The 12,912-nt window shown below is 36.9% G+C and overlaps 1 protein-coding gene across 1 annotated transcript in view; it reads left to right on the top strand.

Moving 5' to 3' along the window:
• LOC135197163 (vitellogenin-like) overlaps positions 1–9,293 on the top strand; it is a 17,118-nt gene extending 7,825 nt beyond the window's left edge. The window contains exons 5-15 of the mRNA XM_064224142.1: positions 297–444; positions 920–2,545; positions 2,677–2,922; positions 3,925–4,088; positions 4,355–4,950; positions 5,097–5,478; positions 5,789–6,463; positions 6,569–7,096; positions 7,250–7,601; positions 7,802–8,022; positions 8,160–9,293. Coding sequence (XP_064080212.1) covers positions 297–444; positions 920–2,545; positions 2,677–2,922; positions 3,925–4,088; positions 4,355–4,950; positions 5,097–5,478; positions 5,789–6,463; positions 6,569–7,096; positions 7,250–7,601; positions 7,802–8,022; positions 8,160–9,149 — 5,928 coding nt within the window. The 3' untranslated portion in view covers positions 9,150–9,293. The remainder of the gene's footprint in view (positions 1–296; positions 445–919; positions 2,546–2,676; positions 2,923–3,924; positions 4,089–4,354; positions 4,951–5,096; positions 5,479–5,788; positions 6,464–6,568; positions 7,097–7,249; positions 7,602–7,801; positions 8,023–8,159) is intronic.
• Positions 9,294–12,912: the final 3,619 nt, after the last annotated feature.

Genomic DNA, 12,912 nt, shown 5'->3' with positions numbered 1-12,912 from the left:
TGATCCCTTATCATTTCATTTTTTGTCTCACATCGCAACTGTAGTTTTCATGGAAGTCTTTGCTACCACGGGAAATCTTTTCTTTATAGGGATTTGGGCCCATTGTCAGTAAGTTCTGAGAATTAACTCAAACAGTAGTTCATTTGATCAGATGGTGAAGAACACAAAATATAACACAAACAATTATATTTTTTTTATCACGAACTCCAATACAAACTTTCTGGTAAACAACTCTTGAGTTATGAAAAGCAGTGTTTTAGCTTTATACTAATTCCTTTCTCCAATTTCACCAATAGCCAACGGGAAAACTTGTCGATATTGCCCTTGATCCAAGGAGGAAAACTGAGACACGTATTACCTCCTATCTGGCTGCTGAGAGATGCGCTGGAGAAGGAGACTGGAGGAGGATTTCTGATAGATTGTCTGGGGAAGAAAATACACAAGGTCAGCGTTTTCCTTACTTTAGAGGGCTAACAATCCCTCCTACAAATGTGATGAGTTTAATATGCTTTTTATATCATTTTAGTTCTGTTATCTGGAGCATCTTGGAAGATTTTCCATATTTGTATATTTTTGGGATATTTTACTCTATTTGATTTACCAGTTATTATATGAAATGTCGTCTAATAAGAGTGTTCCATATTTTTTATAAAGGGTCTATTTCATATATCTTTGTTCTTCATTCTATAGGACTCATTAACTATTAAGTCGAATTCCTCTGCACTATAAGAATGAAATCCATAATACTCCAAACCTTATTTAATCCATTTTGCCTAACCAGGCAATACCATATTGAATGTTTATGGCTGTTATACATTCATTACAGAGGCATACATATATATGTGCATAGAAGTGTATATGTGTGTAGATGTCAGTAGCATACCTTAGGTTTAACTGACCAACTCCCCTTATATTTCAGCTCGAGGATTTATCCTGAGCCACATGCATAACCTCAAAAGATCCTCTGCGCCACACAAGGAAAGACAACGCTCCATGCTTTCCAGCATCACTGTACCCAGGAACTTCTCTTCTGATATCAGGAAGTATTCAGGGAACATGGAGCTCTTCTATCACCCCCACCATCATGGTTATGGCATCAACATGGAGTCAGATGTTATCTTTGCCCCAGCATCATTTGTACCACGCTCAGTTCACATGAACTTTACCGACTCATCAGGTGGTTACCCATACAACTATGGAGAGGTTGGTATCCGAACAGAAGGTTTTGAGCCAAAGGTAAGAGACATGTTTGGACCTGAGGGATATTTCAAGAGGTCCTCAATGGACCAAGTGTTTATGGACTTACTGGAATATATGCGACACAGAGGAAGTCATTTATTGCAATACTTCCAAGGAAGCCATGGAAGAAGAGGTTCGGCAGATTTCGCAGATTTTGCCACTTTCTTCACGGACCTTTTTGCACGCCATTCTGAGAAAGAACCTAGACTTGACCTCTTTGCTCGATTTAGAGGTCAGGAAGTGGCCTACATGACCCTGACACGGAAATCACTTCAAGATGCAGGCGATGGCAGTTTTCTTGACTCTTTGCTAGATGCATTATTTAGAGAACCAAAATTTGACATTGACACAGCCAGGACAATGCAAGTGGATCATGAATACACTCTTATGTCATGTTTCGGTGTACCTTTCAAGGTGAAAAAAACTGCAACTCTTGTAGCTGGATTATCTATGGGTCATTGGCCAGACAGCTCAGAAAGGGAATCAGCCACCAGTAGGAAATTCAATCCAAGTTTCTCAGGTCTTATTCAAGAATATTATGGTTTTGACTCATCCATGGGATCTTGTGGCTGCCAGAGAAATACCAAAATATCTAGCTTTAGTGGCCTTTCTCTAAGACATAAAGGTGGACAAAAGTTTGAGTATGAATTCGACATCCCAGATAAGATGGAACTGCTTGATGTTAACTCCCACACCTCATTTACAAAACGTTCCAGATGGCATCCTATGAGCCAAGTCAGTTTATTTGAAACAAGAAGACCTGAAGAGCAACGTCAACACTGTTTCCAAACTTTGGAACAGATGAGTGGTTTAAAGGTTTGTTACGATGAAAATATCATGGAAGTTCTTAGACGTGATGGCTTCTCACATGACTGGGCCAATGCTGGCAAAATCACTGCTGAAAAATCAGATAGCTCGATAAGAGGTTGGAAAATCAGGGGTGAAATTCAGAACAACCCTGGTATGAATGCAATAGCAATTGATATGGAAACTGCAGGGTCATATACACCCAGAAATATCAATTGCCTTTTCACTTATGCAAGAGATGAAAGTTCATGGAAGATGGATGCTGGTGTATCATCCAGGCACCATGGAGGATACAAAATGGAACTGAAAAGGAGGTATTCTGGTGCTGAAAACAATATGGAGTTTAGAGTTCATAGCAGCGGAAGTCAACACTTCTCTCCTGAAACAGAGGTCTTTGAAGCTATGTTCTCATCTAGATATGATGGTCAGACGTCTGAAGTTCACGCTCGCTCACAAACTAAACATACACTGAAGCCATACCTTGATCACTATTTCGAAGGTAATTATACATTTAGATTTAAAGTAGTTAAACAAAATTGTGTCAAAAACTTCAAATTTCAAATACTGCCCATCTGCTTAACTTAGTGATGATTCTCTTTTTTTTTTTTTTTTTTTTTTTTTTTTTTTAAGTACAAGGCAATCTGGAGTATCATCCACACACTGGATTCCCTCGTCCAAGGCGCCTCCAGATGTTCAGAACGAGAACAGCATTTGGAGATTCGAGATTTGATTCTTCTGTTGAGAGGACTGGTGAAGGGGAATATACTTTGTTGTTAAAGTTTGGATCGAGGAGCAGAGACACATTTGGCATAGAAGGCAAACATCATTTCGAAGGAAGTTGGGATGAAGGATTCACTACAAAAACCACTGCCTTAGGTAAGATGTCTCTTAATGTCAAGAGTCGAGAACAGTAGGTATTCAATTTAAATTCACTGATTAGCTTCTATATTTTATACTTGACTGTATGTCAAAGTAAACATGACCTTACATTCATTCCTGCGAAATTTTTATTTCCGGTGCGTTTGCCATTCTTCGATAAGTCATCTTTGTTTCTAAATGAAATTACTGAACAGAGGCTACAGAACAATCTAGTAATGGAAGCGTGAAACATCGTGAGTTAAACATATTTACCAGTAGGACGCCCAAAAGGCGATAGCCCGCGAAGCTTCAGGTTAAACCATCAAAGGGATAAATGAATAATTAAAACATCATTTAAATGTGAATTTATGAGATAATAAAAATAAATCTTATATGGGATGAAATTAAAAGACGTAAGGTTTCATTTGCCGAAAGTATTTTTCTTTTATCTCCAATACTTTTGGAGAGCAGCATTTGAATAGCGTTAAGATCGAGCAGGGCTGGCCCAAGCCGCCAGAAATTAGCCTGTTTCCAGTAATGATTTCACTTCACTCGTAGTCACTAATTTGTTATTCTCAATGTGACATTCGTATTATCAGTGGCGTCCTATTGCATAAGTCCATTCATTCTTTCATGTTTAAATCATTTTCAGGAGGCATATAACTGATACTGATAAAAGTAGTACAATAAGGTCTGGTCCAAAACCAGCCGTGAGAATGCTAGGCATCTGTATTTTGGTGCCTTGTTACTGTGACAGTTCCCTTTTCAAGAGTTAATAGATAAAATGACACAAATTATCTTAGATATCACACAATGACTATACCACAGTTTGCATGTACATGTGTGACCTTAATTACTTAAGGATAAGTTAATATTAGAGTAAGCCACACCAAATTTATGAGTTTTCACACATTCTAATAAATACATTTTGTTATCTTAATCATACAAAGTAGATATATATTCAGCTCTACTGTACTAACGACTGAATCCGATTTCCTTAAAACTGCATTGCTGATACAGCTAAAATCAGAGGCCACCAGTACAAGACAGCATTCTATACACACAACCGGCCAGAAAAGAAAGGCGTCTCTCTCATGATCAATCGTCATGGCGATGGTTCCAAGATTTGTGAATGCGAGGCTCTCTTCGAAAATTCAGGACATTCACGGAAAGCTAAACTTCAGGTAACTCATTGTCCCCATAATTAAAATTTGAAATTAAATTTGTTTATCTTAGCTTATAATGTATTAACATTTCAAGTGACCACACACACATATATATATATATACGTATATATACATATATATATATTAATATATAATAATATATATATATCATATATATATATTATATATATATATATATATATATATATATATATATAATATTATATATGACTATTAATTTGAAGTTAATTTGAAAATAAATTATGTTTTTACTAACATTTCAGTTAGACGTCCCTGAACATATGAATCCTATCAAGTTTGAAAGTCAACTGCAAGATCATGGAAGCCACCGTTATCACATTCAAGCAGCACTTAAACATGGAAGGCAAGACGTTTTCCATGTTGATGGACCTGTTACAGCAAACTCCAATCGCGATACAAGACATTTCCAAGCTGATTTGAGAATTACGACTATGCCTGACAACGTTCACAAGATTTCAACTCTTCTGCTTTGGGAAGACAAGAAGAAGCACGTGTCATTTGATGTCAGAGACCAACATACACCAAAATTCTCCTTTGAATGGAAGAAGTATTCTGAAGCTGGCGAGGAGACCAGAGGTGGACTGAGTCTGTTACTTCCAGGGTACATTGATCACAAAGTTGATATCAAGAGTAGTAACAGGAACATCCTGGTAGATTTGAACACCGTACTCTCACAGGGTACCAGCTCTTCTCGTCGATTAAAAGCATCCTGTGATGTTGATTTTCAAGATATGAACACCAACGTAGAGGTTTACTGGGATGCTGACCGCGACCCAAGTAAAAGAGCATCCTTTGAAGCAACCACTCTCAGAGAATCCCCCCATCATGCTTCCATCCAGTAAGTGATTGCTGTCAAGGAATTTTCTTATTCCATTTTGTAATCAGACATACTTTTCATTTTCAAAGTTCATCAATTTTATCTCTTTCAATGTCAAATATATAGAATATCAGACATTTTCTAATAAAAAGTTCACTTTTTAACAGTGGTCAGTGTTCTTTCTGTGGAGATACTTACTACTACAGAGGTGAAATGAAGCGTTCTGGATCTGACAGTTGGCTTTACGGTAAGAAACACGTCAACTTTGAAGTTACCACTCCATCTCGAAGAACTCACCATTTCCAGACTGAAGTGGATCTTAGACAGCAACCACATGGTGCAAAGTTGGATGCCAGTGTGAGATACAAAGATCCTGAAGACAAAGTGCATCATTATAGTGAAACTATGGATTTTGAACGAGTGTGGAGATCCTCTAACTTCAGAGTACACTCCCAGACTACAGTCACAAGTCCTGAGTGTCACCAGTGTTCTGTGACTTTTGAGGCAAGACATGAACAGAATCCGGAGGAAAGAGAAGCTTTTGTGCAGGTAAAATTGACTCTACCCTTCAGTTAGTACATAATGATTACATCTGAATAATTTAGTTTCATATAGCTAAACCAGTAAATTGCTGGTGCATCCCCTGTGATTATATAGATGTTTCATAGCAATAGCAACTGCAAAACTATATAACATACATCTGTTACATGAACATTTTGCATAATGACTGACACCTACTACTACTATCTTATGAGATATATTTCATTGAGGGGAAATAGCAATAAAGGGTCTACACCAAACAATAGCTTGTACTTAGTAAGATGACATCTTTTAAATCTTGATTTAAACCATTTTCCAGCTCAGGATTGAAAATCCATCAATGAGAAGACCTTTCCAAACTTCCTTCACTCTGCGACATCAGCACAATTCCTACAAAGGCGAATGGAAGATGGATGCTGATACTCCTGCAGATGTGAGCCATTATGAAATGAGATTCTCTCCCAGAAATCGAGTTGAAACACTGAAAGCTGGCTTCGATATGAAGAAAATAAATGCAATTCTAAAAGCCGCTAGAAATATGGGCAGAATTCAACCAGGAAGCGAAAGTACAGATGGAAATGGTAAATATTTGGTCCATTATGAGAAACCAACACATTCATCTCACAAGATTCTCATGCATTCTCCAACCCGAAAAATGGAAGGTGAATTCAGGCACTCCCCATCAGAATGCCTTCTCAGATTCAATCCAGACAAAGACAGAAGGGATCCCATATATGAACTCTCTTTCAGTAGCCAGAGAAGCTCTGGTTTAGGGGAGGACCAAGTCAGATACAAAGGACGATTTAGCCATCCTTCATTAAGAAGAGCAAGAGAGATGGAAGTCCTTCTCACTCGCCATGAAGAGAGACATCATGGAACTGGAACCGTATGGCTAGATATTTTCCCACGGGCAGAAGATAGGATCACAGGGACGATTGAAACCACCAGACCAGCCAGAGATGCCATGAAAATTGAAGCCAAATTCTCTGGAAAGGTAAGTATTTTCTGTGCAAGCTTGTCAAGAGAACACTGCATTTAAACACACTATAATTTTATTCTCAATTTCTTTATTTGTTAATGGTTTCACATTTTTTTACAGATATTCAAAGATAATCCCAGAATCATCGTCAATACAGCTTATACCCCTAATACAATGGGAATTGACTTCCATTATGAAAAATCTCCTGGCTCAAGACCCTCCCTTTCATTCTCTGGAAAGTATGACCATACTAGTGGAAGAGATGCTGCCATGAACTTCATTGTCAAGGCAGAAGATGAACCTGTCCTAGAAATCTCTGGGTCCTCCAGGCCAGAGCAGAGTTCTGAATGCAACGGAAGGGAAATCACAGGAGTAATACATTCGCCAAGGATGGGCCGCTACAATATTCTATCACAAGTGTGTGGCGGAACCTTCATGAGTACTTGGGTAAACAGAGAGGGCAGTCACAAATCCTACATCTGCAGGGGAGGCCTTCAAGGCATGAGAAATATTGAGCTCAGTGCCTGGGGAAGGAATGAAGAGACCAGAGAAATCAGGCCTATTGCTGTTGCCCAAGTAAAGCTTCAGTCACCAACTGTCATGGGCTTTGAAATGAATTATCAACATGAAGAAGCAATGAACTTATGGGTAAATTATTTTTCTGAATCTTAAAAACCTAAATTTGAGTTTATTTTAATTGTTTCATGATTGCGAAACAAATTAATTAGCGAAAATTTTGATTGCTCATCATAAATAATAACGTTGAAAATCATTTGATATTCACCTATGAATCTTTTACAGAAATCTGCTCATGAGAAATGGTCCACAATTTCTGCCTCTGTGAGATCTGGTATAGAGAGGATGCGCAAGGAAGCAATCAATGAGGAACATTCCTACGATTCTTCAGATATGGTCAACCTGTGGAAGGAAACAAAAGACGAAGCCTGGAAAATTGCTCACACTCTCCCATTTGGTAGTCTGTTGCCAGCCTGGGAAACAGTTCATCACGTAGCTAGACATCACTTTGTTCAAAATTTTGTTGATTTCTTGTCCAGATATGATCACTTCAAGAAGCAAATGAATTCTGACATGCTCAACCTGATGCGTCACATGAGGGAAAAATATGAGACCTTGAATTCTTATGTTGGTGGAGGTTGGTATTTTTGTCATCTAAATATGCTGTTTTTCTTTGCCTCTAGTAGTTGCTAGTGCAAAATATAAAATATTCATTAAGTTTGTCAATGCTGTTGATTTAGAATGGCTTTAATTCAAAATATCCCTAAAATCTTTTCCTCACTGTTACTGATTTAGGCTTATCTTTTTATGAAAATTCGTATGACCTATTACCCGCAGATGCTCTAACCAGAGGAAGGCACATGATGGGCAGCCTGCTTTTAATTGCATCTAGAATGGCTGATAACTGGGGTGTGAGATTCCCAGATGAATACGAAGCTCTGAGAAAGATTGTCGAGAAGCTTAAAGAGGAAATTGAACGAGCACAAAGAGAAGGTCACTTAAACCCTAAGGGTCTGTCAGATCAGGATGTTCTTCGAATCTGGCATCGCATAGAATCAGTAAGCAGGAATTACCATATATCATGAACTGATGTTATACTATTATGTTTTATACCATCAAAAGATTTTCCTCCAACGTTCTTTAGACATGAAGAGATTAAATTAATTAAATGAACACATTCATTTCTTTCCTTCAGGGTGAAGTGGGATACCAGGCCGGAGACACTGACCAGAGATCTGAATACTTCTCTCTCATGATGAAGCCAAATCACATAAAAGCTGACATTCCATTATACCAACCTGTCAGCTCTCTTGCTCAGGCAGGAAAACACATGATGTTCAGACCAAATCTCGTCCCAGAAAATGTCCTCAGCTCATACGAGTGGCTGATCCTTCCATTTATTGATCTATGGACAAATCCTAGATATTCCAAAGCAAACAGGAGAGGTTCTGGCCTTCTGCCTCCTTTTAAAAAGACAGCTATGGTCATTGATGGCACAGAAATCCTAACCTTTGATGGGGCTGTGCTCAGAGCTCCACGCTGTGATTGTAATGTTCTTTTAGCCAACTACAAAGACACTTCTGTAATCATGAAAGCCTCCCATACTTATCCCTTGCCATACGTTTACATTAAAACCAAAGATGACACCATCACTATTGAGCATCATGGCAGAGTAACTCTCAATGGTAGAGAAATCAATGAGCAACAGTTCACTGAAGGAGAGATCAAAATCTCAAAGACTGAAGATTTCGTTGAGGTTGTACTACCGGTTATGACTCTTCGTTTTGACCTGTTGGGCAATACAATATCCGTTGAAGTAAATCCTTGGACATTTGGTCAAGTATCGGGTCTACTAGGAAGTTATGATGGCGAAAAGGCTAATGACTGGAACACTCCACGCGGATCTCGGGCTTCCAGTCTTCAAGAGCTCGTGAATTCTTGGCAAGAGGATCAGGGATGCCAAACACCAGAAGTAGAGCCTATGAGTGCTAGTCATGTTTCACCCATGAAAACTCTCCAATGCAGTATTCTTTTAGGGGTCCATACACACTGCAACTCTGAGGTTCCACTGGACTCGTTTATGAAGATATGTCATGCTTGTGACAATGCCTGCCACGCAGCAAGGGCCTACCAGTCCCTTTGCTATAAAAGGGGTTCCAGAGAACCTTTACCGGTAACTTGTTAGGCTATGTTACCTCTTTTCAGGCTCAGGCTGAACTCTTTGATGTGTTTTATTCCTGCTTGATGACCATATATTTCAATAGATAAAAACATCTATATTTGTAATGATTTTAATCTTGCATGCTTAAAAAGTGATGAAGTCATAGAAGAGTTTGATTAATAACCCTAACATTCACATTTTATGCTACACGAAAATCTCTTCGGTGAATCTCCCACTCTTGATATAGAACAGCTTGGAAACATATTGAGCGCCTCAGTGACATGGACGGTATGGCATACCACCTTGGTGGCCGCGAGTTCGATTCTCGAGCATTTCATGGAGGTGTGAGAGATGTGTATTTCTGGTGATAGAAGTTCACTCTCAATGTGGTGGAAGTCGCGTAAAGCCGTTGGTCCTGTTGCTGAATAACCATTGGTTCCATGCAACGTAAAAACGCCATATACTAACAAATGAATAGATCAAAATTGAATTATTGTGGCAGAGAAAACTGAAAGATATATGTATAATATATATATATATATACATATCTATATGTATATGTATATATTTATATATCTTATATATATATGTATAGTAATATATAATATGTCTATGTATCTATAGATAGTATATCCCTATATATAGATATATATAATATATATATATATATATAGATGAATATTATATATATAATATATATTTATATAATTATTATTAAATATATATATAATATTATATATATGTGTAGGATATATATATATATATATATAGATATATATATATATATATATATATGATATGATATATATATATATATAATATATATATTTATATATATATTATATATATATTATATATATATATCTATATATATATAGAATATTAAACTATATATATATATATTATATATGTTACGGCCATTTTACAAAATTGGTCATTTTACAAAATGGCCGGCCATCATACAAAAGGACCAAATTCGTGTTCATTTTGCAAAATGACATACATTTCTCAACATTTTGCAAAACGACCAAGATTTTGGTCAGTTTACAAAATGTCTATACAGCAAGCAGCCAGATGGAAAAAAAAGCGAGGGAATGATAAAACGTAGTCAACATAAGTAATTTTATTCATTTTCAGAAAATACAACTTTCAAATACATCAAAACGTATAAAGTTTTGGCAAGTAACTAGTTGAATGCACACAAAGCACTACGTTGGTCGTCTTCTCCTGGCTTTTAGCAGTGCCTTACTGACAACAGTGTCACCAGTCAGCCCCCATTACTATTGTGGAGAGAGAGAGGGGGAGTGGGAGGGGGCGATAATAAGTGAATGATCGACAATTATACAGTACAATTACCCGTAGTGGGAAACGAGTAAATGAACCAATGTTATAAGAGATGATTTACAGAAGTTGGTCGTCTTCTCCTGGCTTTCAGCAGTGCCTTACTGACAACAGTGTCACCAGTCAGCTCCCATTACTGTTGTGGAGAGAGAGATGGGGAGTGGGAGGGGGCGATAATAAGTGAATGATCGACAATTATACAGTACAATTACCCGTAGTGGGAAACGAGTAAATGAACCAATATTATAAGAGATAAATTGCAAAAGTGAATGACAAGCTTTTTATTCCATCTGGCTGCTTTCTGTATGGAGATTTTGTAAACGGACCAACAATAACACTGTTTATTTTGTAAACTGACCAAAATCTTGGTCGTTTTGCAAAATGTTGAGAAATGTATGTCATTTTGCAAAATGAACACGAATTTGGTCCTTTTGTATGATGGCCGGCCATTTTGTAAAGTGACCAATTTTGCAAAATGGCCGTAACATATATATATATATATATATATATATATATATATATATATATATATATATATATATATATATATATATATATATAAGGCATACAGCAGGGTCCATAAAACACATCAACAAGGCCACAGTTTATTCAAACGAAACGTTTCGCACACGTTCTATGTGCATTTTCAATCTGTAAATATAACATAAAAATCATTAAAACTTACAAAAAACATTAAAGAAATATTAAGAGAAAAAAGGTTATTATTAAAAACTTTTAAAATTAGCATTATTTAAAAAGGTTACAGTAAAAAAGACCCAGTGATCACCAAGCCATTCAGAGGAGAAGGAGAAGAACGAATGACCAAGATTTGACACCAACCTACGACTTCAGTTATGCGAGATAGAGGAGAGGCGGAAACGTTAGAGTTTAAAGAAGGAACAAGCCGTTTGATGTATAATGACTCGAAGGTAGTTAAGTAATCACTATGGCTCGTACCACCAAAAATGGAGAAATGCCTTTTGTTGACTTCAATTTTACATATAGAGGCATGGTTCTTTATATCAGAAAATTCGGGTTTACTCAGTTTCTGGCCCGTTCTATAACTGTATCCCATATGGCTACAATATCTCGACTGCAGTAACCTTCGACAAGATCCAACATAAATACCGGGGCATCCCGGGCACTTGAATTTATAAATAATGTTGGACCTCATGAAGGTCTGCAGCTTGTCCTTGTAGTTAAAGAATACGCCAATCTTGAGCGATTGATTGGAATTAATTGAATATTAAGGCATCCAAATTCATGTTCAATTATTTGTTTAATTTTGGTTCCAAAGTTGTTGTCCGAAATAAACGGGATTGTGGTAAATATATTTTTCTTTGGGACATTATAAGAGGGTGTCGGATTAGAGAAGTGTTGTGACAACAGCCTGTTAATTACTTTAAAAACCAAGTTATTTGGATAAGAATTCTGTGAAAAAAAAAACTGATTAAAAACAAAATCTCATTATGAAAAAGAGACCAACTCGAAGAATATCGAAGAGCCCTATAAACTAGAGTATATATGGAGTTTAGTTTAAAATTCTTAAAGCATGAGCTATAGAAGTTATTAGCAAGTCCAGTGTGTCTTTTTCCGATGCACAGATGTTGTAAAATCACCATTATCTCTGCTTACATTAATATCCAGAAAGGGTAGACAATTGTCGTTTTCTTTTTTCATGGTAAACTTTATATTTCGATGTTAATTATTGATATGTTCCAAAACTATCTCACTTTGCCAAGGCTCCTTGAATAATATAAAAGTGTCATCAACATATCGTCTATAATAGACAGGTTTACATATACGTGGACAATTAGTTAAAAAGTTTTCTTCTAAAAAAAGACATAAAAATATTGGCGAACACAGGCCCCAATGGAGAGTCCATAGCAACTCCATCGACCTGCGAAAAGAGTTGACCATTAAAAACCAACATTGAGTCTTGCACAGCAAGCTCAAGAAACTTCTTAAAAAGTTGTCTATTAAAACCATGAAACACTGTGCGATCGTCATAAAAAAATCTTGTCTAAAATAATGTTGATGGTTTCATTCAGAGGCACATTTGTGAAAAGAGATTCCACATCGAAGCTTGTCATGTGTAGATCACCATCTTGTAAGACTATTTCTTTCTGGAACAGATATCCATTTTTAAGTGAATATTCGTTGTTAGCAAATTCACTGAGTAATGAGACAAGGTATTTAGATATTGCATAAGAAGGGCTGTTATAGGCTGCCATAATGGGTCTAATAGGAACTCCTTCCTTATGTACCTTAGGGAGTCCATATAATATACTAAAAGTTATAGGGTCCATATATAGCTGTTTCACATTTACGTACTATAAAGAAGATACAAAGTGGTTCACTCTAGGGAGGAAAATAGTTCCATAGCTCCTGAACTTTCTTCATTTAAGTCTCCTAGTTTTACCCGTACCTTTGTTTTGTTATTGTG

This window comes from Macrobrachium nipponense, chromosome 18, assembly GCF_015104395.2.
Source record: "Macrobrachium nipponense isolate FS-2020 chromosome 18, ASM1510439v2, whole genome shotgun sequence".
NCBI lineage: Eukaryota > Metazoa > Arthropoda > Malacostraca > Decapoda > Palaemonidae > Macrobrachium > Macrobrachium nipponense.
This window is presented reverse-complemented; position numbering and strand designations above follow the sequence as displayed.